The 27,369-nt window shown below is 39.8% G+C and overlaps 1 protein-coding gene across 3 annotated transcripts in view; it reads left to right on the top strand.

Annotated features, from left to right (window-relative positions):
* Nucleotides 1-26,275, top strand: part of NOCT (nocturnin) — a 37,967-nt gene extending 11,692 nt beyond the window's left edge. The window contains exons 1-4 of one of the 3 annotated variants that reach the window (XM_027857532.1): nucleotides 12,194-12,206; nucleotides 12,682-12,745; nucleotides 21,915-22,184; nucleotides 24,184-26,275. In XM_027857532.1, the coding sequence (XP_027713333.1) occupies nucleotides 21,923-22,184; nucleotides 24,184-25,019 (1,098 nt within the window). In that variant the 5' untranslated portion in view covers nucleotides 12,194-12,206; nucleotides 12,682-12,745; nucleotides 21,915-21,922 and the 3' untranslated portion in view covers nucleotides 25,020-26,275. Of the gene's footprint in view, nucleotides 1-12,193; nucleotides 12,207-12,681; nucleotides 12,746-21,914; nucleotides 22,185-24,183 lie in introns of those variants that run through there. The other 2 variants (XM_027857533.1, XM_027857531.1) reach the window with 2 other exon arrangements.
* Nucleotides 26,276-27,369: the final 1,094 nt, after the last annotated feature.

The following is a 27,369-nucleotide window of genomic DNA, read 5'->3' as shown; positions in this document are numbered from 1 at the left end:
TTTTAAAATGGTGCTAAATAATATAGAATGTTTGCATATCACCATGTAACAGGGCACAGTCATTCATATCCTCCAGGGTCTTCGTTTCAGTTCACTTTAAATTTTTTTTTATTACAAACTTCTCAAATGTCAACAAACATTAGCGTTTCAGTCTACAAAGAATAGGAAAGGGGCAACTAGGTGGTACAGTGGATAGAGCTCCGGCCTTGGAATCAGGAGGACTTGAGTTCAAATCTGGCTTCAGACCAAACACTTGACACTTACTAGCTGTGTGACCCTGGGCAAGTCACTTAACCCCAATTGCCTTTAAAAAAAAAAAAAGAATAGGAAAAAAAGGTTATGGATGAAACCAAATCTTTTATTACATACAGCTTGTTTTTTTTTTTCTTGAAAAGTATGTAAGACCATAGGACCAGCACTGCCTTGCTTACCTGTGTCACCTGAACTGCTTTCTGCTCTCTCCTTTGTATTTTTAAAATGTTTTACTTTTCTTTTTTTTGCATCATTATTGTCACCTATCTATTCCACTCCCATAGTTCTCCTTCCCCCCCAAAATAAAAGCCTTTCCTTTAAATAAATAAGTATAGTCAAATTAAAACGAGTTCACACATTGGCAACTCTTGCAATGTCCATCTCGTTCTTCACTTAGTCCTTTACCTCTCTTCTAAGAATTGGGAAACATGCTTCATCAGTCTTTTTGGAGTCACGAATGACTGTTTCATTAGTCAGCATTCTTAAGTTTTTCATAGTTGTTTTCCTTTACGTTATTGTTCATACAATTCTCCCCAGGGCTCTCCAAACCCTTCCCCTTTTGTCATAAGAAATGACATATGCTGTAACTTGTTTGGCCATTTCCCAATTGATAGTCAACCATGTTTTTCTTAGTGCTTTGCCACTACAAACTATATTGCTGTACATATCTATCTTTGATCCCTTTGGGATATAGGCGTGTAGTGGTATTGTCCCTGGGTGAAAGGTTATGCACAGTTTAGTGACTTATAGGGCATAGTTCCAAATTACTTTTCCTTAATGGTTGGGTCCATTCATAGTTCCACCAACAACGCATTAGTGTGTCTACGCCTCCATAATTCCTCCATCAGAGGTCATTTTCCTTCTTTGTCATCTTTTCCATTGTAAAAGGTGTGAGATAGAACATCAAAGTTTTTTGTTAAATTGCATTGCTCATATTGTTAGTTGGAGCATTTTTCATGTGGTTATTGAAACTACTGGTTTATGTACTTTGACTCTCTGTTGGGGAATAGCTCTTGTTCTTATATTTGTATTGGTTCCCTATCTAACTTGACTATCTTACTTTTATCTGAGAAATTAGCTACAAAGACTTTCACCCAGATAACTACTTCCCTCCCAATTCTAACTTCAGTTTGCTTTTCATTGCTTCCACAACTAATTGTTATTTAGCTCAAGAAGATATCTGGTTAGGGACCAATTAGATGAGCTAAGAGGAGGACTGGTTGGTGGTGGGATTTCATTTTTGGAGGGAGGGATGGTAGTGAGTTTTGATAAATTCATACTGCCTACAGGGCTGAAGAAATGGATCATCTTCATTTGGATAAACTCTTCAACATTCTCATCCAGTACTTTTGTAGAGGGTCCGCTTTAATTGTCTCATAGCCTCATAGGTCCTAATATTTTTAGACCTGTCGAGTTGGCTGGCCTGTCTGCCTTTCATTCGACCTCTCCTACTATGCTGCGTGATTTGTGTCACCATCTCGTAATCTGAAACCAAATGTATGCTGTGACTGCAGTTCATACCAAAGGAAGAAGGTATGTTATTGGCTCTAAGTATGGATAGGAAGAGAGGGGTAGATCATGGGTCCAGAACATCTTTTTCTTCTTGCCTTTCAGACAGGCTGTTGACTCATGACCTCATCTAGTCTCTGTCTCAGTTGACCCACATCAAAATGAGCAATTCGCTGAAATTACAGAATTTTAAGCATCCTTATCACAGTAAATGAAAAAACTCTTTCTGTTCATTCTTCACAAGATTTAACATGAGACAGATCTAGCCAGAGGAAATTAATTTTGGCCATGTATTCTTATACCCACCCAATCCTGATTCAATCACTTTTTTTTGCCCAAATACTGGACTTTAGGTTCCCCAATCTGATACTTTTCCATAGTATTTTGGGCAATTTGGAAACAGTGAGGGAGCTACAGAAGCAACTCCCCCCCACCTCTATTTTTTATTTTTTATTTTTTTGCTTTTTGGTGAGGCAACCGGGATTAAGTGACTTTCCTGTCACACAGCTACTAAGTGTCAAGTGTCTGAGTGAGGCTGGATTTGGACTTAGGTCCTCCTGACTCCAAGGCCGGAGCTCTGTCTACTGCACCAAGTAACTGCCCCTCCATTCCCTCTTGAGAGCTAATAAGTGGCATAAATATTAGGTTAGTATCTGGCCCATGTTCATTTCCATCAGACAGATATTTTTCATGTTAAATCTTAGAAAGAGCTAACATGAAAGATTTGCTCATCCACTATCACTAGCATATTTGAAATAATACACCTGCTCATTTTGGCATGAGGTGGGAACTAGTCCAGTGTGTAAGCTTAACATCTCCAAAGCCCTGGGATATTGAGAGGGACTCTTTAAGCATGCACAAGATAGAACAGTTCCAAAATCTATATGCAATAGCATTTACACATTGCATAGAATTTGCATGTTACTTTATGTGATGATGACAGTCATGAAATAATTTGCCATTGTCATCTACTCATGAATGGGTACTACCTTATGACAGCTTTAAAGAAGACATTACCAGAGACAGACTGGGAATGTTTGTTGCTCAGCATAGAGCCAAACTATCAAAGCTTTTTGCACTGTACAAGAAACCATTTTTTTCCCCTTATCTTATTACCACACACTTCATATATTTGAAAAATATCCAGTTCTTTTCTAACTGTTATTACAAAAAAATAAAATTTTTGTTGAAAAACTAGAGTGTTAAACAAGTTTTTATCTTTTTCCTAACAAATACTACAAGAACTATGTATATAGTGTAAGAGAAAGGGGTTTTTTTCTCTTTCTGAAAGTTGATTGCAGAATAAACACACGTCATTGTCATAGCTAATGATGGCATTGGATAATTAAATAAAAGTTGTCCTAGGAGGAAAGGAAAAAAAAAGCTAAACTATTCTCCACGAAATTGGCATATTCCCCGCTGGAGGTGATTGTGACCTCATTGCGATGGTGCTGTCGACCCAGCCTGATTCAGGCCAGTCTGATGCTTCATGTTTGGGATTGGAACAAAACAAGACACTCATAGATAGTGTTACGGTTAACAGAAAGATGTTTATCAATAGAAAATGAATGTTGCAAAATTACAAAGAATATGCTTAACCCCAAAGAAGTAATAAGAGAAAACACATTCCCCTATTCCTTTACAGAGGTGGAAGTCCAGAAGTGTGGAACATTACCTGTGATGTCAGATACACACACACACACACAGATATATGATAAATTTTGCTGAATTTTTTTCTCTTCTGCTTTTTTCAATCTTTGTTCTGAAGGGACATGGAAAAATTTTAAAAACAGAAGGTATCTATAAAAATTTATTTAGAAAACAAAGGGAGGCTTGCTTAGCAATAGCATGGAAAGGTTATTCAGGAAGGATACAGCATTGATGATTCCAGTGAGCAAAGTTCCTTCGTGACTGCCTTCCCCATGGTGTTATATTTTTCTTAAGCGTATGTGTAACCTGAAGATGGTGCTTCTGACTCCCTTTGCTGGCTTTTGTACTGAGACCAAGTCATGTCAAATCAGCATTTGGTAAGTGCTTACTATATGCCAGGCACTGTGTGAAGCACTGGGGATACAAGTGCAAGAAAAGAAAAGGATAATCCTTGCCCTCAAGGAGTTTACATTCTAATGAAAGAAAAGGACCCATAAAAGATGGCTGAATCCAAAAGAAGTCCCAAGAATGAAGCATGTCTAGTATATGCCCTTTCTCTAAAAGGAAGTTCGGGGGAAAACTAATAGGGAAAGGGGGCCACTGGGATAGAGTGAAAAGGAGGCAGCTGAAGAAGCATGGTGAGGTCCAGTGGTAAGGTATGTCAGTTCCCTGGGTCAATAAGGATGGTTTCAATACCTTTTAAAGTAACTAGCCTGGGTGGAAAAGAGCCTTAGGAAAAAGGAGCCCAGCCTATCTGGCACAGCCTTAAGAATTAATTATTACTCCTACTATCCATATATGGGGACTACTTCTATTGGTGCAGATTTCAACCTTTCTCAAGCCATACTACCCCCAAAGTGTTCCTGTGGTACATGAAAGGAATCATGGAGAACCCAAGCTCTAGAAGACCTAGCAAATTGGACATGTTTTGAGTGTGGACCCGTAAAGAGACTATCACGTCTGTCCTGCTATCCGCCTGAGTTCAGAAACCTATCCTTTAGAAAGAAGATCGACCCCTAGGTGATTAATTTCATTTTTTGTTTGTTTGTTAATTTCTTTATTTTGGACATGGTGGCCTACTTCCTTGGGGCTGATAGTTGTAAAAAAGGGAGAAGTCATTTCATATCCTGATACAGAAAAAAAAATGGTTTCACAATTCTATTATCGTAGATGGAAAATGCAGGATTTTCTTTTCTACTTACCTTATCTTCTGCTATACAATCCATTAAACTATGACTGCATCAATTCATTTCATAGTCTGGTTTGTAGGTTCCGTGATCTTTCTTACGATGTATGTAAGGATAAGTTTTGCTTCTTAAAATGGTAACTGGAAGTGCTATCTCTCCTCTGGGTAACGTAAATAAATTGATATTGCTTGCAAGGGAACGTATACAGACATGCATTTCTAATGACTATACTCATAATTTAGATCTTTCTCCTCTTTTTATGACCTTTGTGTATCAGAAGTTTATTTCTCCTAAGAAGACTAATTCCTAGGGACCATGACTTCACTTATGGACTAATGCCCACATTGATTGGTTACTATCCCCAAAAGCAAAGGTTCCTAATCTAGAGTCAGACAGCTTTTTTTAATGTATTAGGAAATATTTGGATATATTTCAGTATAATTTTTTGTAATCCTGTGTATTTTATTTATGCATTTAAAAATATGATCCTTAAAAGGGGTCCATGACAGGAAAAAGGTTACTAATCCCTGCTCTGTTAGCTGTGTAGTTTTAATTGATTCTCAATTTCTTTTGCTTTACCCATAAAACTAAGTGAGAAAGTTCCTATTTCCTCTGTTTTTCTTTTTTTCTAAAACTTAAATACACAGTAAGAAAAGAAAAAGACATTATGAACTTAAATATTCATTTTACTTATAATTGTCCACTCTGGCCCAAATGGCACCAACCTTGATAAAACTGGAGAATGTTCCAGTTCCATATTTTTATCCTCCCTCAACCAGTTAATACGCTTAAAGATCCCAAAGTGTAAATCAGGGAGCAGAAATTTGTTTCCCACCATTCACCATCCTGGAAGCCCTGTAAAGGAGGGTTGGCACACCACTACCCCTACCTGGATGCACATTTGGAATACCAAAGCACCCCTTCCTCTCTTCCCTACCACCCACAGTAAAGAACATCCTCTAATAAATTTCATCTGGACACTTAAGTCTTGTACTTGGGCTTTCTCCATTTCCTCTGTTGTTCAGACACCAAGTTACCATATAATCACTCTTATGGAGACTCCTTTTCCACCAAGTGAAGCAGGCAGGAAAAACTAATAAAGTCTCATTGTAAAACTCACACCCATCTCCCATTAAAATTCCTGCAATAAATGTACCTAATTCACCTTCCCTGCCCCAGTATGTGATTTTCTAAATAGGCAGTAGTCACCGTCATCCCCTGTCTAAATGTGTGTATGTATGCAGCAGGCTCCATTACTTAGGACCATATAACATTAGAGTTGGAAGGGGCTAGTCATCAAACCCACCCACCCATAGGATCCCCAGCATAGGTGCAGAACTGAAAGAAATGTCAGAGGCCATCTCATGCAACCTCCATAATTTGACAGAAGAGAAAACAGACTAAGTGATTTGTCTGACCCCTCTTAATTTAATGTCTTCCTTCTCTTGCCTACTTCCAAGTTGTCCTGAATGTAGCTTCTTTGTACATATTTGTTTGCATGTTGTCTACATTGGCCTGGGCTCTTCAGGAGTGGGAATTTGTATTCATTCATTCATTCATTCATTTATTTATTTACTTTAGTTTTCAACAATCACTTCTGTAAGCTTTTGAGTTTCAAATTTTCTCCCCCTCCCTCCCCAAGATGGCATTCAATCTGATACAGGTTGTACATATATATGGGATTGTCTTTCACCTTTCTTTTTTTTTGGCTATTGGGGTTAAGTGAGGTTAAGCCCTGGGTTAAGCCCAGGGTCACACAGCTAGTAAGTGTGACAGGTGTTGATCTGAGGTCATATTTGAACTCAGGTCCTCCTGACATCAGGGCCAGTGTTCTATACACTGCGTCACCTACCTTCCCCCCATTTTACCTTTCTTTTTATCCAGTGCTTAGCACAGTGCCTGGCACAGATTAGGCCCTAATTAGTGTTTATTGACAGGCTGATCTCACACAGATGTGATGTCACAGGTAGGATTTTGAACCCAGGTCCTCTGACTTCAGATCTGCTATTCTGTGCACTGTACCTCCTCCTTGTACTCCTTGTTGTTGTTGTTGTACATTTCCAGTCATGTCTGACTCTTTGTGACCCCATTTGGGGTTTTCTTGGTAAAGATACTGAAGTGCTTTGCCATTTCTTTCTACAGCTCATTTTACAGATGAGGAAACTGAGGCAAACAGGGTAAAGTGACTTGCCCAGGGTCACACAGCTAGTAAGTGTCTGAGTCCAGATTTGAACTCAGGAAGGTGAGTCTTCCTCATTCCAGGCCCAGCACTCTATCCACTATCGCCTAACTGCCATGAATTTAGATGGGTGCATAGAAAATAAATAGAAGATAATTGTGGGGAGGGAGGAAGAGGCACACTCAAGGATTGTGTAACTAAATTATTGCAATTCAGTTACTGAAGCAATAAACTCGTTAATTTGCTAATATTTTATTGACACTAACATAAGAAAAGTATTTTGGACATTTTGTGCTGTTTTGGTAGAATTGTTTTGGAGTTTATCTGGGGCTTGTAATTTTCCTTGAAGATTTTCTACATCTCTTAACCACTTCTAAAATCTGGCCATTACTTCTAGATGTTATATTCTAAAATTATGGGTTATTGCCTTCTTGATGATGGCTGTTATGGGAATTTGTGGCCATCCTTACTCTTTAAAAGTGAACCTATGGATTATGTATCTCCATGTTGATATGTTCTTCAATCTAAAAATGCTCAGCTTTATTAAATAGTGTCCATGTGAAACTTCCTAAATCATCCTCCATAGACTGTCACCACAAATTTTTCACGTACCACCTGAGGATCTGTGTTATCCATCACCTTGCCAACAAGAGCTAGGTTTGAATTTAAGATGCGTACAGAGGGAAGGAGTATGTGATATGTGTCTGTGCCTGTGTGCGCCCAATATCATGGGCAATTAGGTGGTGCAGTGGATAGAACACTGGACCTGGAGTCAGGAATACTTAATTCAGATCCAGCCTTAAACACTCAAATCCTGGGCAAGTCACTTCACCCTGTTTGCCTCGTCTCCTCATCTGTAAAATGAGCTAGAGAAGGAAATGGCAAACCACTCCAGGATCTTTACCAAGAAAACCCAAAGTGGGGTCTGACAAAGAGTCAGACACAACTGAAACCACTGAACAACAACTAATATGTGATGTATATTTGTATAGGGTGTGTGTGTACATACATACATACATACATACATAACACACAAGCAGTGTTTCCCCATCCAAACCACATCAGAGAACAGTCCTGAGAGCTGAAGTGAAAAGAGTGGGATGCTGCCTTGTAGAGAAAAGAGGGATGAACTGGGAGACAGGCAACCTGAGTTCAAGTTACTGTTGTTGTTCAGGCATTTTCAGTCATTTCTGTCTCTTTGTGACCCCATTTTGGGGTTTTCTCGGCAAAGATACTAGAGTTGTCATTTCCTTTTCCGACTCATTTTACAGATGAGGAAAAATGAGGCAAACAGGGTAAAGTGACTTGCCCAGGATCACGCAGCTAATAAGTGTCTGAGTCCAAATTTGAACTCAGATCTCCCTGAGCCTAGACCCATGGCTGTATCCACTCTCTGTACCATCTAACTGCCCTGCTTCCAAGTTAGCCCTGCCACTACTTCACTATGGTCTATGGAGGATGAGTTAGGAAGTTTCACATGGACACTATTTAATAAAGCTACAAAGTGAGGAGTTAGGACTAGGGTCAAAGGACCCTTATTAGAGCTACAAATTTTGATCCAGCTTCATTGTGTGGTGAAGAGAGAGCCTCAGAGCCCAGAAGACCTGCATTACTTTCCGAATATTTTAGGCAATGCTTCAGATGCGATGTTAACCAGTCCCTGTCCCTATACAGGTATACTACATACCCTGACCAAAACTTTGTATTTGTTCTCCCTGGGCTGGTGGAACGAAGGACTGTTTAGTTCTGTAGGCACTGAGCTGGAGGGAGATGCTAGGGCAGGAAGTTCTGGGTCTGTGGGTTAGGCGCCTACGCTGCTTTCATGGGAGGAGAGCAAATGGATATGAAAATAGCCAGGACTCCTGTCCCCCCCACCCCTCAGCTTCCAACTTGAGTTTTTTGGGGTAGGAGAGGGAGCACGTATTTCCCAGTTAAAAATCTTCATTTCATCTTGTGCATATGTTTCTGCATTTAAACACAGTTGACCAGATTTTGACTTGCCTGCTTAGAGCCCTCTTGGGTCATAAGCAGCAGATTACATATCCAGATCCCTCTCCCAGAAAGGTACCAAGCTCTGTTTTCTAACTCTTTACCTCCCTACAGAGGATTTGAAAACTCTAGCAGGGTCCTGCTGCTGTCCAGCCGGCTAGTGGGCTTGAAGAGAGGTAGATTTCGGTTTGATAGAAAAACCAACCATTTAGAGCTAAACAGAAGTGGAACGGGAGGAATCAGTTTCCTTCAAGCAAAGGCCAGATGATCACTTGTAGGGAATTTTTTTTTTCCAGATTGTTACTTGTGCTGCATCCTTTCCACCTCTGAGATGCTCTCACTGGCTGAGAATACTCTGAAATCTCCGTCTTTGAGTGGTTGTTTGAGCTGGTTCAAGAAATGACCAGTAGATGGCATCATTGGACTTACCTATTTCAGAGAGCCTTCCTTTTCTGTTACTGTTCTTGTAGGGCTTTTTTGGTTGTTATTTAAACTTTCTTCTCCTTTCCCTCCCACCCCCTTGGAATTTTCTGAGTCCTCAGTCAGCCTTCTGACAGGTGTGCAGCTTGGTAATCCTGGCCTTTGTGCATTGTTCAGTTTTTAATTGGCACACGTGCAAAACCGGGGGACTGTAGCCCAAGGTTAACAGCTGGGGAAGATTATTCACAATCTCCCCAACCTGCTATGCTTATCAGCAAAGAAAATATTCTGTAAATAGATGACTAGGACAGATACTCAGTGCTGCTGGAACAGGATTAAAAAATAGATTAGTGTTTGTCAGTATGTCGAAGAGCTTATTAAAGGAGCTCTGTCTGGTTGGGGCAAGTTTAGGGTGTGGTTTTGGGGTTTTGTTTTTGTTTTGTTTTGTTTATAAAAAATTGCAAGTACCAAGATTTTAAAAGCATACTGTAATTGCCCAGTGAAACTACAGTACCACACACCCCGCCCCCATCACCACCTTTCTCATAATGAGCAGGAATGCAGATGAAGAAACAGGTAGAGTCAAGTTTGGAGATAGATTTTTCTGCCTGTGTCTGTGTGGCCTGATTAAATTAAGCCCTTTGCAATCTTTTCTTAATTTTTTTTCTCTCCTCCCTTTCTGCACATCTTTCCCTCCCCAAAAAGAAAAAACAGCAAAATCCTTGTAACAGATATGCAGAATCAACCCAAGACTTTGATTCCAAATCCAGTGCTCACTTTCTTATACTTCCTTTATTGGGAACAAGACAGTGTCTAGATGAAACCTCGAGTTCTAGCAATAGACTTCCTTATTTGGGGTCCAAAACTGACTTCTCTTTTGCAGAATTCTACATTACATGACTCTAGCATAGTGAGGTCATTTTGGTCCTCTTTGAGAATGAAGGACAACAACCAACATTATATGGTTTGAAAAAAAAGATACTGAGAAGAAATGTGAGTACATTTGAACCTTCTTGGATGAAAAAAAGAAAGAAAGAATTGGTATGGATTTGAGATGGCAGCAGTGGATATGAGCCTGGAATCAGGAAGACCTGAGTTCAAAGCCAGCCTTTGACACATCCTAGCTGTGTGACCCTAGGCAAGTCACTTAACCTCTGATTGTCTGACAAAATGGATCTGCTGGAAAAGGAAATGGTAAACCACTCTAATATCTTTGGCAAGAAAACCCCAAATTCAGTCACAGAGGGCCAGGCATGACTGAAAAATGACTGAACAATGGATTTGAGGACTTCTGAAGAGCTTGGTCACTTTTCTAACTTGACTTCAGCTAGATAATACCAGGATACTCTACCACCACCACCACCACCATGGGTGTCCTTAACTGGCATCTGTGAACTTGGATGGGAGAAAAAAATTTACATCTTTATTTTGGCTAACCTTTGATTTCCTTTGTCATGGGGTTTATGCATTTAAATACATTATTGTGAGAAGGATAAGGGGTTCATAGGCATCACCAAGACTGCCAGGGGGTCCAGTAGATAACAGGCATTTATTTAACATTGTGCTGAAAAGTTTCCACATTAGTCATATTGTGAAAGAAGCATCAGAATAAAAAAGAAAACCACAAGAAAAAAAAAAGAGAAAGAGAGAAAATCATATGCTTCGATCTGCATTCAGACTCCATAGTTCTTTGTCTGGATGTGGATAGGATTTTCCATCATGAATCTTTTGGAATTGTCTTAGATCGTTGCATTTCTGAGAAGAGCTGTGTCTATCAAAATTCAACATCACACAGTGTTACTGTTACTGTGTTCTCCTGGTTCTGTTCAGTTCACTCAGCATCAATCCATACAAGTCTTTACAGGTTTTTCTGAGGTCTACCTGCTCATCATTCCTTATAGCACAACAGTATTCCATTGCATTCATATACCACAACTCATTCAGCCATTCTCCAGTTGATGGACATGCACTCAATTTCCAATTCTTTGCCACCACAAAAAGAACTGCTATAAACAGAAGTGTGCCAAGCAATGTGCTGATAAGTTTTGGGGGTGCAAATACAAGCAGAAAGAAAGATGGTCCCTGCCCTCCAAGAGCTTACATTCTATTGACAAAAGGCAAGCCATGGTGGGGAGGGGTTAAGACGACCTAGAAAAGGTTTAAGGATGTCTGCTTTACAGAGATGCTAAACTTGGGCTAAACTGGGGGGGGGGGGGCATTTGAAGGAATGAGAAGAGCTATGGATTTGCCAAGGGAAGGAGAAAACCTTGCTCCCAAGAAGTAGGTGATATCAGATGCTTCCTGAGGAGGGATCTTCATCTGTTGGTGCATTTCCAGGAGTCAGTAGATGTCGCAGGTCCCTTCTGACTCAAATGATCCTGCCGAGTCTATCTCATAACATATAAGGTAAAAATAATGCCTTCTTTTCATGGTAAGACTGTTAGGGAAGTGTAGATCTTCTGCAGAAACTGGTATTATCTTTTGTCCTCCTCTTATCCGTGCTTTACTCCTGTTTGGTTTTGTGTGTGTTTTAAATAGAACCTGAGTTTTATTTGTAAAGTATTTATCGATTTGCCTTACACTGGACGGTTTCTGTTTTCCTTCTCTTCCTTTCCTCCCCACCCGTTTTTATGACTTAAGAATTATAAAGAGGCACATTTTGGGTCAATGGGATGGAAGGACTTCCTAGCATTCCCAGCTCTCATCCCAAATGGGAATGGGGGCCTTGCTGCCGGGGAGGCCCGATCAGGCAGCAGCTGGTCTCTCTTGAGTGTCGAAGCAGAAACTGGATCACCACCTGCCATGGCCTGCATGTAGGAGGACATTTTTTTCATTGGGTGGGAGGTGGAGCTGGGTGACCTCTAAAGGTCCCTTCCAACTCCCGATCGTGTGTCACTTTCCTGCTTAAGAACCTGCCATGGCTCCCTGGTACGATGCCAGAGAAATGTCAGCAGCAGTAACAGCCTGTTCACAAGAGGAAGAGCTCGCTGTGTTTCGGAAAGGAAGGCTTCATGGAAGAGGTAGGATCCTACGATACCATACTTGGTGTGCTGTGTAATTTGTAGAGAGTCCAGCTTTTGCTACCTTCATTGATCCTCGTAACAACTCTGACAGATAAGGATTAGGGATTTATCTCTGTCTTAGAGAAAAACTAGAAAATAGGAAACTGGGTATTGTGGAACTCTGGTGCAGGAGAGATCTGGAATCCTGCGCTGCTTCTGGCTGTGCGATGCTGGCCATGTCATTTGATTCCTTTGAACCTTGGTTGTCCCATCTGTAAAATGGGAATGATAATGCCTATAGCACCCCTCTCACAGGATTGTGAGAACCAAACCAAGAGAATGCATGTAAACTAGTCTGCAAAAATGCTTCTTTAAACATCAGCTCTCAATGTTGTTGTGTTTGAGGATATAGGTTCAGAAAAGTGGAACGCTTATCCGAGGCTGGTAATTGTCCATATTTTAATGGTTTTCTTGTCATTTCATTCTGCATCAGTCAGATGTCCCCAGTAAGAACATCTCCTGGCCAACTTTATACTGACAAAGAGTCAAGTGTTCAGGTAATAGATATTACCCTTTTGTATTTATTTCTTGGGTTGGTTTTTGTATTAAATCTTTCTCAGATCTTTAAAAAGCTGTATCCCAGCTGGGCATGGTGGTCCATGCCTGAAAACCTTGCTGCTCGTGAGGCTGAGGCTGGTGGATCTATTTTTTGAGCTCAGGAGTGCTGAGCTGATGGCAGCTGAGCTGATTGGGTAGAGATCAACACCCACGTGATGAGTTCCTTGGGAGTGGGGAGCTAACTATGAGAAGGGCCAAATGGGCTGGCTTGAAAATGAAGCAGGTCTTAGCTCCTATGCTGGTGATTAGTGGCATTGGGACCCACTGCACTTTAAGCCTGTGTTCAAAAAAAACCTCAAAAAAAATCTTCTTGATCCTCCTTTTGTAGCACTTTTATTTGCACCTCATTGAGAGCCTTATCGTGAAATACTTTGTATTTATCTGTATTACATCCCCTTCTTAGAATTCAGGAGGGCAGAGATGATATTTCACTATGCCGTGGCTGCAGGTGCTTAATATATATTTATTGAGTGATTGTTGAAAGGTTTTTTGGTATTTCTTTTGTTAGCTGAAATGTTAGGTATTTGATAAATGTCGATTGAACTGTTTGATTAACACTAGGAGTGACTGTGTTAGCTCTATCCACTGCTCACATTCCTCTTTGGTTGGCTAACAGGCGCAGAATTTCCAGGGGTATGGAACCTCAAGGCCACATGTGGCCCTCTAGGTCCTCAAGTGCAGCCATTTGATGGAATCCAAACTTCACAGAACTATAATATATAATATTAATATAATTAGTTATATTTATGTATTAATATATTATAAAATATATTAGTTTTATTAAATTATTTAAATTTTTATTATGAGTGCTATAGATTATAATATATAAAATATGATTATATGTAATTTATTATAATTCATATAATATTATATAAGGATATAATAATATCCTTAACAAAAGGATTTATTCTGTGAAGTTTGGATTCGGTCAAAGTTTCCCACTCCTGGTTTAGCTCCTGAGCTCTGCCCCCACAACCTAAGCAGCACCTTGTTCCAATGGCTCGTTCTTCAAGGGAAATTCTAAGTGATCCCCAAGTTCAGGTTTTAGGGCTCTGTCTGGGAGAGTTATAAGATCATTCACAAAACTAAACTGACTTGCTTGCACCCTCCCCCAGATCTTTTCACTCCCACAGAGTAGCTGGGTTTTCACATGGTGAAATACAAAACCCCTTCAGGGCTGTCTCTTCATGCACTCTTGGATCTCAAGTAACAACATGCCCATAGACAATAGGAATAAAATAATTTATAAAGAATATCAAGCTTGCAAAATACCACCAGCAGCAATGAATAGCAAAATATGACATAGTTGGGGAATTTTCAGCTCTGCTCATCAGCCACTGTGCTTTGCAGCCTAAGACTGGGAATCCACTACCAGTTAGACATTCTTCCAATGAAGTCCTGTCTCATCTGTCCACTGTGGAGATGCTGGCCACCTCAGGGGGGAACCTGGATGTTTTCCAGTCAATTAAAGAGTCTCTTCCTTACTGCCTAAACTTTGCACTTGGGCTCTTTTTTTTTTTTAAAGGCAGTTGGGGTTAAGTGACTTGCCCAGGGTCACACAGCTAGTAAGTGTCAAGTGTTTGCTCTGAGGCTGGATTTGAACTCAGGTACTCCTGACTTCAGGGCCGGTGCTCTATCCACTGCGCCACCTAGCTGCCCCAACACTTGGGCTCCTCTTCCATTGTTCTGGTGCTCCCCAACTTTGTGCCATGACATACATATATCCCCTCTCTTTTCTTCCATAATTAGAAGCAGATTTTATCTAGTCTTTTATCCTTTGGAGATGGACATTCACTCATGCCCTTCCACTCCCTGGTCCCAGAGGGAGAATAAGAAACATTGTTCCCTGTAGCCTTTTCTCGATCATCCCTCTACTAACACCTCCTTTGAGGCTCACTCAATTCAAATCTGTCACCCAGCGAAGATCCTCATAGGTGCTATTTATGGAATCCCCAGACATTCTACTTCTTTCTTAATGAGTTCAGCCCTATAATCTATGATCTTATGTTCTCTGAATTATGAAATATAATGGTCTCTTCTCTAGCTTCGTTCTTGACTTTTTTAAAACATTTGACAATGTCGAGCTCCCTCTACCCCCTGGATATGCTCTCCTCTCTGGTCATCAGAACACTTTTCTGCCTCAGTTCTCTTCTTACCTTTTTTGACTGTTCCTAGATCTCCTTTGGTGGATCAGCATCCACGTCATGCCACTAACTGGGGCCCAGGGTTTTGTCCCCTCTCAACAGAACTTCACACAGCACACAGCTGAAATAGCCCTCTCTCCCTCAGGTAGCTACTCTTTATGAAGTTAATAGAAGTTTATGGGAGGTGCCCCATTCCTCCCTCAGGGTTGAGATTTCACCAGACCTTGCAGAATCAGCAGCCACGTTGTAATCTGGAATAATACAACATAACACAGCGTAGAATATACATTTGTATACAATGTAATGAGGATAATTAATTCAGTGTACCAGGTGATCACTTTAGGTTGCCAAGTACAGCAGAACATCACCTGCCATGCAGTGACTACTGGTCTTACTTATAAGCAGAACACATTGAATTCACACATCCTATCAGTACACACATATCTGTAAACTCAAAATCAGATATGCATATCAAGAAAATAATGAAGCAGGAGCCTACTTAGCATGTTACTGCTTATATCAACAAACATGCAGTTACATGTAAAACACAAGCTTAATAAGTAAACATTTGCATTTTAGGCTGGCAACACATTTAACTTTCACTATGGGACACCATCAGTTAGGCTAGTCACCAGTCACAGAATCCGGATCTCCTGAAGGCTGATGATCCATCTGCCCTCATGCCTGTGCTATTTGATGGCAGGGGATCATGTACCAGGTCCTCATCAGAACTCTATCTTGTCCACCTACACTTGAACTTGGCTTTGGACAATTTGCAGCATTATGAAGTGAGGGGATACAAGAAAAATGGAGGAGGAGGGACTATAATGAGTTAAAGTGGTTCAAGGAATTTTTTTGAGTTCATGTTCTTGCTGATTTCTACCCTATTTGACTTTCCTTTCTCAAAACAATTGCATTTATTCATACATACATATATATATGTATATATATAATACATAAATAATTATATATTAAAATAAAAATCTGTTACCCAAACCAGAAGGAATGAGATAAGAGGCTTTCAAAGTTGTATTGTCAGCCTAAAACAATAAAAAGTAGCTTATTTAGAGTCATGGGGGCTCATTTTGCGTGCATATACGTACATAAACACATATATCAGGCCACAACCCATCCATAATTTCAAATCTTTGAGATAAGGAATACTTTTTATCTAATTAAATATTCATCTAAATATCTTATCTAAATAGAAGTCTCAAGCTCAGAGGTTAAGTGATTTCCTCCAAGTCACAGGGTAGCTGTTGTTAGAGGTGGAATCTGAGTCAGTCTTCCTTATTCCACCATGAACTTTCAGGAAAATTGTAGTTCCAGGCCCTTTATCCCTCTGTCTCTATGTCTATAATATATAGATTTGCCAAATAGGCTGGTAAGAATGACATTTTAGACACATAACAAACAGTTAAAATCTTTACTCTCTGAATGCAACTTGAGGAATTGGGAAGTCATTGGAGAAATCATTTTGTTCCTCCTCCTACAGCCCAATTTTTCTTCTTGTGTTACTTCTCATTCCACAGTGCAAACACATTTATTATATATAGGCTTGTCATCTTGGGAGCATGGTAGGTGGTAGGTGTTTGACTTTGCTTTGGTAACCTTCCAGAGTCAGTCTGATCCATCTCTGGTTTCAGATTCCATCAGTAAAGTCTGCCAAATGAGCATGGCATTTTATGAATAAAACCTTTTGTATTCTTTCACTGAAGGTATGGAAGTGGGTGTGGGGAATACCTGTAACCTGCTGCCATAGAACCATGACCCATCATGCCCAAAAGCACTTTAATGAAGGGAAGAGCTTCTACTACAGTATTTTTCTAAACTTTGAGGTTAAGGTCATGTGGAACACTCCTATTACTGAACAGAATGAGGGATTTTAGGATTCTAAACCCCTCCCAACAAGGAACATTTAGATTGGTCTGATGTTGATTAGAATTCATTCTGAAGCAGAGGTTCTTAACCTGAGGTCTGTGAGCTTTTATTGATAGATAAGTAGATAGCTATCTCAATATAATCGGGGGTTTTGTGTGTGTAATCCAAAGTATTTTATTTCATACATTTCAAAATGTCCCTCTGGAAAAGGATCTCAGAATTTACAAGCCTGCCAAAGGGGTCCATGACACAAAAAAAGGCTAAGAACTCCTATACTAAAGGAAGCAATTAGGCATTTTAATTCAATTGTTTCATTACAAAACTTGCAAAGAGATGTAGTCAAGGAAAGTATTTCAGTAGCCATTAATTGTTGCTGTTTTTTGTTTTTTACATCATCAGACTTTCCCAGTATCTCTCCGCTTCCTCCTCCCAGAGAGCCATCCCATATAACAAATTGTGTGTGTGTGTGTGTGTGTGTGTGTGTGTGTGCTCACACTATTGATTCTGAATCCCAGCTTGGATACTTCAAGGGTCTATAATTTTGTAGGTGTGACCATTCTTTCCACAATGCAGACCACCACCCCTCTGTAACTTATAGATGGTCATCCAGAATTGTTTGATCTGAAAGATTCATCCCTTTTGGCTAGCCTGATGAAGAGTTCCCCACCCCACCCCCCACTCCCTTCTCCCTTCCAGACTTATCTGGTATCATACTTAGAAAAAGTTATATACTTCATCACTAGGTCCTTTCTCAAAGTCTCTCTAGCTTGGTTGAACTCACCAGAACTTGTACTCTGATGCCACCATCTTCAGGAACTTAGAGTCATCTCTCTAGCTCAGAATGAGCCATCTGAGGAATACAAGCTCATCCCTAACTGGACCTTGGAAAATCGCCTCTAATCCAGTGGTTCTCACAGTGTGGGCTGAAGACCGACTCCTAGGGGTCCCCAAGACTCTTTTTTATGGGTGGGGAGTCTTCAGTCAAAACTATTTTCATAATAATAGTAAGATGTTATTTGCTTATTCAAATACTTCTTCCTTTTCTAACTACACATTTGTGTGAGGCTGGATTTTTTTCCTAATATTTCAACCAAAAAAAAAATCACAACAGATCGAATGCAGAAGCAGATAGGAGAAGTCAGCTATCTTCTCTTAAGCCAGACATGAAAGAGTTTTGCAAAAAATAGATAAACCGTACCACTCTTCACTCTAATTTTTTTTTTGTTTTGGGAAAGTTATTTTTCATTAAAAGTTTTATTTATGTTAATATGTAATGTATTGTTATTTTTATGATGAATTAATAAATCAATATTTCAAAAGTATATCCGCTTCCATTTCTATACAGTAAATAGTGATAGACATAACCTACATTTGAAAAAAAAAAAGCTTGTTGGGGGAGAGGTCCTTATTAATTTTTAAGTGTAAAGGGATCCTGAAACCAAAAAGTTTGAGAACTATTGCTGTTATCCATCCCTGGAGAAATGGATTGTGTCTCTGAAAAAGGCCCTGGACCTAACTTAAGCTTCTGTGCCCCAAGGGCAGTAAATGTGCTGTCTTACAATAAAACAATAAAATGGGATGAACCTTAAGTAATGTAGTCATAGAATCATACATTATACCTAGAAAATGCTTTAGAGGAAGTCTCAAGTGTAGGAGCATACTAAGAGATTGAATTGTGAATTTGGCTCCTGAATTTGGCCTCCTTTACAAGAGCCTTCTGGCGGGAAAATAGATATCCGTTAATCAACAAACTTTGAATATGTTAAGGTGACAGGACATAACTCCTTACGTCTCATAGAAAGGTGGGCAGGTGAGCATGAGTACTAGACTTGGAATAGAGTCCTTTTTTTTTTTTTTTTTTTTTTTTGGCTAAGCAATGTGGTTAAGTGACTTGCCCTGGGTCACACAGCTAGTAAGTGTTATATGTCTGAGGAGGGATTTGAACTTAGGTCCTCCTGACTCTAGGGTCAGTGCTCTATCTACTGCGCCACCTAGCTGCCCCAAGAGTCCTAACTGTATACCTGTAAGCAAGTCATTCCTCAGTTTCCTCATCTGTAAAACAGTAATAATACCTGCAGTCTCTGCATCTGGAGATTATCTGATGCTCTAATGGAATAACATATGTTGTAAGGTATTAAGTGTTATGTCAGCATTAACCTTTGAAGGATATGGGAAATCACAATAAGTATAATAGTTGTTACCATGGTTGGATATTTAAATAGCTCGGTAGAATGCCATCACACCATGCCCCAATCCTATGCCCTCTCTAAAAATACAAGTAGAGCTTTGGAAGGAGAAAAGGAGGAACTGGACAGACTGAGGAACAGAACCGTCACCAACTGTGTCACAAGCTATATGTCATATACAATGTATCCCAAAGGTCTTTGCACAGTTTTAAGCTACTGTAATAACTTCAAAATTATAAATGCTACAAATTTGCAATAACAACACCAAAACCATATTATTATTTAAATTTGTTATACAGTCATTCATTTTGTGAATTTTAAATAAGTTTTCCATTTGTTTCATTTTATCAAGATGAGGTGGCACCCCTGTCATTATGCATTACATAGGGAGCGGTTTTTGATGACTCTTTTCTCTGGCCAATGGGTCACTAAGGACGTCCTGTTTCTCAGCAACCTTGGTCACTAGATCTATCTCCAGTGGATTTTTCCTATGGGATTAAGTCAGAACTGTTATGCATGCATCCAGACCCGAGTCGTTGGATGACCTTAAGGTTCAGATTACAATTGCAATCCTTTAAGTCAGAGCAGCAGCTTATGAACGTTGTTAGAATATTCAAAAATCAGCTAAAATGGTGGATAGCACAAGATGGCGATTATGTTGGATTTTAATAAGAAACATTAAAGTTTTATATAATTAACCTTTCCGATGTAAGTTTTTAGTATTTACTTCTGAAGTTATTAAAGCTTTAAATTGCCCTAAGACTTTTGGAACATTGTGTGTGCACCCTGTACATATATGTGTATACACACACACACACACACACACACACATACACATATCTTACTTGGACTTTGTAATAAGAACTCCCTCAAGAGTCCCAGGAAGTAGTTACTAATGCTAGATAGCATTCCTCAGGGAGCTAAAGTGTAGTCACCCAAGAAATGACGGGATTGAATCTGGTAGCCGTACTTAGGGGCCATGAATAAAGCACTGGATTTGGACCCAGAAAGATTTGGGTTCAAATCCTGGTTCATATACTATGTGTTGTTTCTCTGGGCAGGACATTCAACCTCTCACTGCACCTCAGTTTACGCATCTATAAAACAGGGATAATAACAGCACCTATTTCATGAAGTTATGAGGACCAATTAGATGATGTATATAAAATAATTTGCAAAATTTAAAGTGCTACATACATGTCAAGTTATTATCATAGGAGTAGAGTTCATAAGGACCACATTGCTTGAAAAAAGTAGCCTAAGCTCTTCTTTAATTTCAGTGTGGGGTTTAAAAAAAAAACTGACTATTAATAATTTAAGTTTTTAGTTTTTTCTAAGTTATGTGTTTCTAAGTTAATTCTTGCTTAGGTGAGAATGAGCCACAGAGAATTATGAAGTCATCCTAGATTAGAAGATCCCCATAAATTTAAATGGGGCAGCTAGGGGCTGGAGTCTTAGGACATGAGTTCAAATCTAGCCTCAGATACTAGTTGTGTGACCCTGGGCAAGTCACTTAACCCTGTTTGTCTCAGTTTCCTCATCTGTAAAATGAGCCACAGAAGGAAATGGCAAAGCACTCCAGTATCTTTGCCAAAAAAAAAACCCAAATGGGGTCATGAAGAGTTGGACACGACTGAAATGACTAGACAATGACAAATTGGTTTAAATGCAGATACTTCCGTTTTTAAATTAGTGGTAGGAGCTTAACAGATACTGCTGCTAATAAGAGCCCATTTATATAGGCCTTTAAAACTTGCAAAATTCTTTCTATAGATTTTTATCTTTTGATCCTTACAGTATGCCAGTGATATGTGCCTATTTTATTTTATTTTTGTGAGGCAATTGAGGTTAAGTGACTTGCCCAGGGTCACAAAGCTAGTGAATGTTATGTATCTGAGGCCATATTTGAACTCAGGTCTTTCTGACTTCAGGGCTAGTGCTCTATCTACTATGCCACCTAGCTGCTCCTCATGTACCTATTTTATAGAAGCAAAACCTAGGCTTAGAGAAGTTAAGAGACTGGCCCTTACCTGTTATTAAGGGTCTAAAATGGGATTTGATCCCATCCAAGACTTCCTGGCTCCAAGTTCAGTTCTCTGTCTACTATACTAGTTGCCTTATAATCTTATTTTTTATTCTAAACACATGTATTTGCATGACAGCACTGAAGTTTATATACATGTATATAAATACACACATAAACGCACAAACTTATATAGTATAGGCTCTGGACATCTAATCTGGCTGTCCTCCATGCCTGGAATGCTCCCACTCCTCTGCTCTGAATACTGACCTCCCTGGTTTCCTTTAAGTCTTGGGACTTAAATCTCACTTTCTTCAGGAAGCCTTCCCTAACCCCTCGTAATTCCAGTGCCTTCCCTCTGTAATATTTCATATTAATCCTATATATGCCTTGCTTTGTATATATTTGTTTCTTATTGTCTTCTCCATTAGATTGTAAGTTCCTTGAGGGCAGACTGTCTTTTGCCTCTTTTTGTATCCCAGTGCTTAGCATAGTGCTTTGCACATAGTAAGTGTTTAATAAAGGTTTATTGATTGATTTTACACACACATACACATATACCTGCTGTAATTGGGATCAGTAAATTACTTAAACCCCTTGGTTTTATAAGAATAATTACTTCATCCAAAAGTTCATTTAAAGAGTATAAATTAGCCTTTATGGCTTTAGACTAACCCCTCCCTTCCCAACCCAGAAAATCCTGCTCCTAGAAAAATAGACTTTTGTCAGTGAGGATGGCGGCTTTGGCCATGCATCAGCTTCTGTGCTGTGAGGGCAGTCAAAGGTCTCTCTGACACTAACTGGGATGGGTTTGCAGGAGAAAAAAGGGCAAGCTAAGGAGCCCTGTGTATAACTGTGCTTTCCTTTCCTGTAGCGTATCCCATGGGAAACGGAACGAGCAGGCTCTATGGTGCTATCGCCAAGACCCTGAACGGCTCTGCAGCCACCCAGCACCCAGAGTGTGTGGTGCCGCCTGACTCAGGACAGCTGGATCCCATAGACCCCAAAGAGCTGCTTGAGGAATGCAGGGCTGTCCTGCACACACGGCCTCCCCGGTTCCAGAGGGATTTTGTGGACTTGAGGACGGACTCATCAAGTAGCCACCTACCCATTAGGGTCATGCAGTGGAACATCCTTGCTCAAGGTATGTTCAGTAACTACTGCCCCCAGTACAGCTTAGCTTACTATGCCAAGGAGTGGTACATGTTTGTTGAATTGTATACCATCCATCCATTCCTCCTCCCACCAACACATGCACATGTACCAGATGTGATTTTTAAAAATATATATTAAATCTTGTTTAATATATTTAAATCTAGTTTAAAGAACCACCTCAAGGCCATTGGTGAATTATACAGATAGAGTAAAAGGCTATTTATTATATCCTAAGACCTAGACGAAAGAATTTAAAGGAAGGACCTTAGGAGAGGATCCACCCATGTTGCCCCTGCCTTCACCTTCTTTCCTTCCCCTAATAACCAGGGTTGCTTCCTAGCAAGTACTGTGCTTAGGCCATTGAAGACAAATGAGGCAGGCTTCTGTAGTACAGGGAGGGGCGGGAATCTTAGCGTTCCTACCCCTTGCTTGTCACATCTCTCTACCAGCTAATTTACAATGCCAAGATCATAGATGCACTGAAGTATTAGAATGTATGTATGTGTGCCACAGATAAAATTTTACATGTATATAAGTTTACAGTGTTGCCATGCAAATAAGTGATTGGAATAAAGCAAATGGAAGGCACACTTCTTGGAAAGGTTGTATTAATAAGGGGCTATTATTATTTATTTTAAAGAAAGGCAAAAAAGTTTATTATCAAAGATATAATAGCTCTTATTTGTCTGCCTTTAGGACACTGCATTATTATGTAAGAAGGAACCTTTTTCCAGATTAAAAATATATATGTCTGTGTGTATGTGTACATATATAAGTATATTTATATATAAATGTTTGTGTGTATATATACACACACACAATACATTCACATCTATTTAGTTATGTGTATACATACAGAAACTAACATAGAGAGAAGTGGTATAAAAGATGTTGGAGAAATAGGGGACTAGGAAAGAAATATAAACTGGCTATGCAGTGAGAGCAAGAGATAGCCTGTGTGCCCTTCACTGGTGTCCATGCAAAGACAAGAGGAAGACCCCTGGCACAGACACTTTGTGGTGAATTAATGGGAGGAAATGGGTGAGGGCTGCATAGAATAAGACCTCCGTGGGTGGAGATCTATATCACTAGAAGGAAAATACACATCACTTAGATCAGAGGTGCACTCAAGTATTAAAATGTATACTTGCCATAGATAAATTTATATGCATATAAATTTATAATGTTGTCATGAAAATTAGTGGTTAGAATAAGAAATCAAATTTGCCTTGAAAATAAACCAGCCTTTGGGCTAGGAAGGGGAAAATCTTGACAGTTTGATCCAGTTGTCACTAAATAGGCAAATCCATTTGACAAAATGTAGAATTCTGTAAGGCAAATGGCTTTTGAGGTGACATAGCATGTGAGGGTTGAGAAAACACAATTTGGTTACAAAAGCACAATCTCCTTGATTTTACCCAATACTCATTCACCATGTGAAAGAAAATAATTACCCCATTCTCATTTGGAAGAAGTTACCTAAAGCTTATGGAGAGGGACCACCCAAAGTACTCAAATATTCCAACAGATGTACTCTCTCCAATGATGCAGATTGTAACCTGTTTATGCTTTCTCATCATGACTCTTGTCCATGACCTCTCATAAGTTGATCACAGATGATCCATCCACCATGCTGGGTAGATGCCTTTCTCACCCTCTCTTGACAACACAAGGGTAGCAGTAGAACTGGTCCATCAATTCTCTTGCCATACATGTGACCAGCCCATATTCTTTTTCACTCATCCATATCTATGATGACATCTTCTATTACAGGTTTTCCCTATAATTCCTCATTTGCTTACTCACACCCACCATGCCTGTTCCAGAGACCATAGCATCTCTTAGCCACACAGCATATCTATCACTTAATAGCGCAAGGATGGCCAAGGTAGGCCACTGGTCTTTTGGCCTCGTTAGAGAAGGAAACTCTAGAGTCCATAGAAGCCTCTGTTCCTGTAGCTGATAGCTGACTGACTTCTCTGTTTCAGCTCTTGGGGAAGGCAAAGATAACTTTGTACAGTGCCCTGTTGAGGCACTCAAGTGGGAAGAAAGAAAATGTCTCATCCTAGAAGAGATCCTGGCCTACCAGCCAGACATCCTGTGCCTGCAAGAGGTGGACCACTACTTTGACACTTTCCAGCCGCTCCTCAGTAGATTGGGCTACCAGGGTACCTTCTTTCCAAAGCCATGGTCACCCTGTCTGGATGTGGAACACAACAATGGTCCCGATGGCTGTGCTTTGTTTTTCCTTCAGAACAGATTCAAGCTGGTCAACAGCACCAACATCAGGTTGACTGCCATGACTCTTAAAACCAACCAGGTGGCCATAGCACAGACACTGGAGTGCAAGGAGACAGGGAGACTGTTCTGCATTGCTGTCACCCACCTGAAAGCACGTACTGGCTGGGAGCGATTTCGGTCTGCACAAGGCTGTGACCTCCTCCAGAACCTGCAGAACATTACCCAGGGAGCCAAGATCCCACTTATTGTCTGTGGGGACTTTAACGCAGAGCCCACAGAGGAAGTCTACAAACACTTTGCCTCCTCTAGCCTAAACCTAAACAGTGCCTATAAACTGCTGAGTGCAGATGGACAGTCTGAACCACCATATACGACCTGGAAGATCCGGACATCTGGGGAGTGCCGGCACACACTGGATTATATCTGGTACTCCAAGCATGCTTTAAATGTGCAGTCAGCTCTTGGCTTACTCACTGAGGAACAGATTGGACCCAACCGGCTACCATCCTTCAATTACCCTTCTGACCACCTGTCTCTAGTGTGTGACTTCAGCTTTAATGAAGACCAGGACCGGCTTTTGTAGCTTGTCTGGAGCTACATTTCTATCACAAAAGTCTTAACTAGGAAAATGGAAATAAGAGGTTGCTTGAGAGAGGATTCACTATCTCTCAGCCTTCTTTTCTGGCAGAGCCTTTGGAGGGTGGGGAACACAATTTCACAACTTTTTGATTAAAATCTCCATAAAAAAAAAGGTGTGTGCACCCCAGTTTTGGCTTGTGGTGTTTTCTCTCCCCTCAGTATTGGCTTTTGATGAAGTAAGGGAACCATGTCATTTATTTGGAACCTTTTTCTTTCTTGAGGACTTGGTGCCAATGTGGACTTGTTTGATTGAATCCTCTGTAACTGAGGTTGGGTGTACATATAAATACTATTTTTATTTATTTATGGCATTTAAAAAGACATTAACGGGAAAGGACTGTGCATGGCCACATTATTTATTTTTTTTTAACATTGCATTGTAAATGACATAAGCAAATGTTTAGAGACTTAGAATGTGAGAACCATAGAGGATGTTATGAAGCCAGTGAAGGTTTCATGGCATTCTCCTTAAGATAGATTTAAACATTTTTGCATTTAGTTTGTCTGATAGAACAGTGGTGGTACAACAGGTTTAGAAAACAACATTTGCCCAAGGGTTGTCTTTGTTTTCAAGTGGAAGAGCCATATCACATGGGGGGGGCCTCTTCCCTTTCTTCCTCTGTATTCATAGGAGGCAATGTCTTTCTGCTGTGTCCTTCCAACTCATCCCACCCAGGAACTACATATATCCACATCCTTTCTATTTATGTGTATGTTTCATGCAAAGCTGTGAGTTGATCCAAATAACTTAACCACTACTTTAAGCGTTTTTTACTTATCTACCAATTTATTGGGGTGACCTAGTCCTCTCTCTTAATTCATTTGACCTAATTCTGTTTTATAAGTAAGTGACACTGGAATTTTTCAAGAAAAGGGTTTTGTCGGTTTGTTTTGTTTCAGGAGCTGTTCTAGTGTGATGCCTGAGAAAATGAGGGGGTCCTTTCTCTGTTTGGAAATTGGAAGGTCTATGAGGTTTTAGGCTGTAAAAAGATGGACAGCCACCTAGGGCCCACACTGAAATTTGTGGTTTGACTAGAAAGAAGACCTGGACCTCTGCACTGGAGATAAGAGTTGGTCAAAATTAACATGTTGCCCAAAAAATCCTACCCAAATAACAAAAAATGACCAACCACTTGTTAAACTATGAATTGTATAAATGTTCCAAGTTATTTAATAAAAAAAATTTTTAAAAGCTGAGCTGCTCCTGAAATCTTAGTCTTTTTTAGTCTTAAAAACAGCTATCTCAAGCAAACTGGCTTATTTATGGTCCAGTTTTCTACACCAGAAATATTAATTGTCCAGTAACACACAAAACATACTTTAAAATGAGTAAGGTAGGTGATTGCCCTGTGTGTCTTCCTCATAGTTGCTGACTTGGTTACCTTCACAATGAGAAAATGTCCCAAAATGGGCAAGTCTGTGTTGTTACATTTGGCTTAAGTGGGTCCTTATTTATACAATCTAAATGTTCAGAATAGGACTGGGGTTATCTATAGATTATAACACATGAAAACACAAATTTAAGAGGAGGAGAAGTCATACCTACAGTTATCACCATGGAACCAAGAAAACAGATTGGTGTGGCTATATTAATATGGGTATTAAAAATGATGTTTGAAGACAGTGTGATTCAGAGGAAGGGTCAGAATAAAGTTGAGGTCATAGGATCATAGATTTTTAATTGGAAGAGGTTCCTAAACATCTAAACCATCTCCCTCATTTACAAGCAGTAAAACTGAAGCCAACAAAGGTCACACAGATAGTAGCATGTTATAGCACTAGGCTCTGAACTCAAATCACAACTAACCATCTCTGCTCTACCACAATGCTTCTGAAGTTGAGTCCAACTCAGATGACTTGGGTTCAGATTCTGTCTTTGATACTTAACCAATCACCTGTATAACCTCACTGGGCCTCAGTTTATCCATCTGTAAAAATGAAAGGTTTGGACCTGAGGGTCTTTGCAATGCCTTCCAGCTCAAAAATCTATAATGCTATCAAGCTGAAGAATTGATGTGATTTGGAGGAAAAGTTAGAGAATAACCTAAAATAAACATAACTCTGATAGTGTATATAGTAAGGCAATGGGGTAAAGTGGATAGTGTCCTATATAAGAAGTGAAGACCTGGGTTCAAATCCTGGCTTATACACTAGCAGTCACTTAACTGCCCTCAGCCTCAATTTCTTCTATATCTATAGATTTCTTCTTCATCTATAGAATGGCATTAACAATAACATTTACTTCATAGAGTTGTTCAAAAGAGATAACATGTGAAGTGCTATGTAAATGTTTA

The sequence above is a fragment of the Vombatus ursinus genome, unplaced genomic scaffold (genome assembly GCF_900497805.2).
Source record: "Vombatus ursinus unplaced genomic scaffold, bare-nosed wombat genome assembly UNPS02012179.1, whole genome shotgun sequence".
Taxonomy (NCBI): domain Eukaryota; kingdom Metazoa; phylum Chordata; class Mammalia; order Diprotodontia; family Vombatidae; genus Vombatus; species Vombatus ursinus.
Note: the sequence above shows the minus strand (reverse complement) of the source record. Positions and strands in the feature narration are given on the sequence as shown.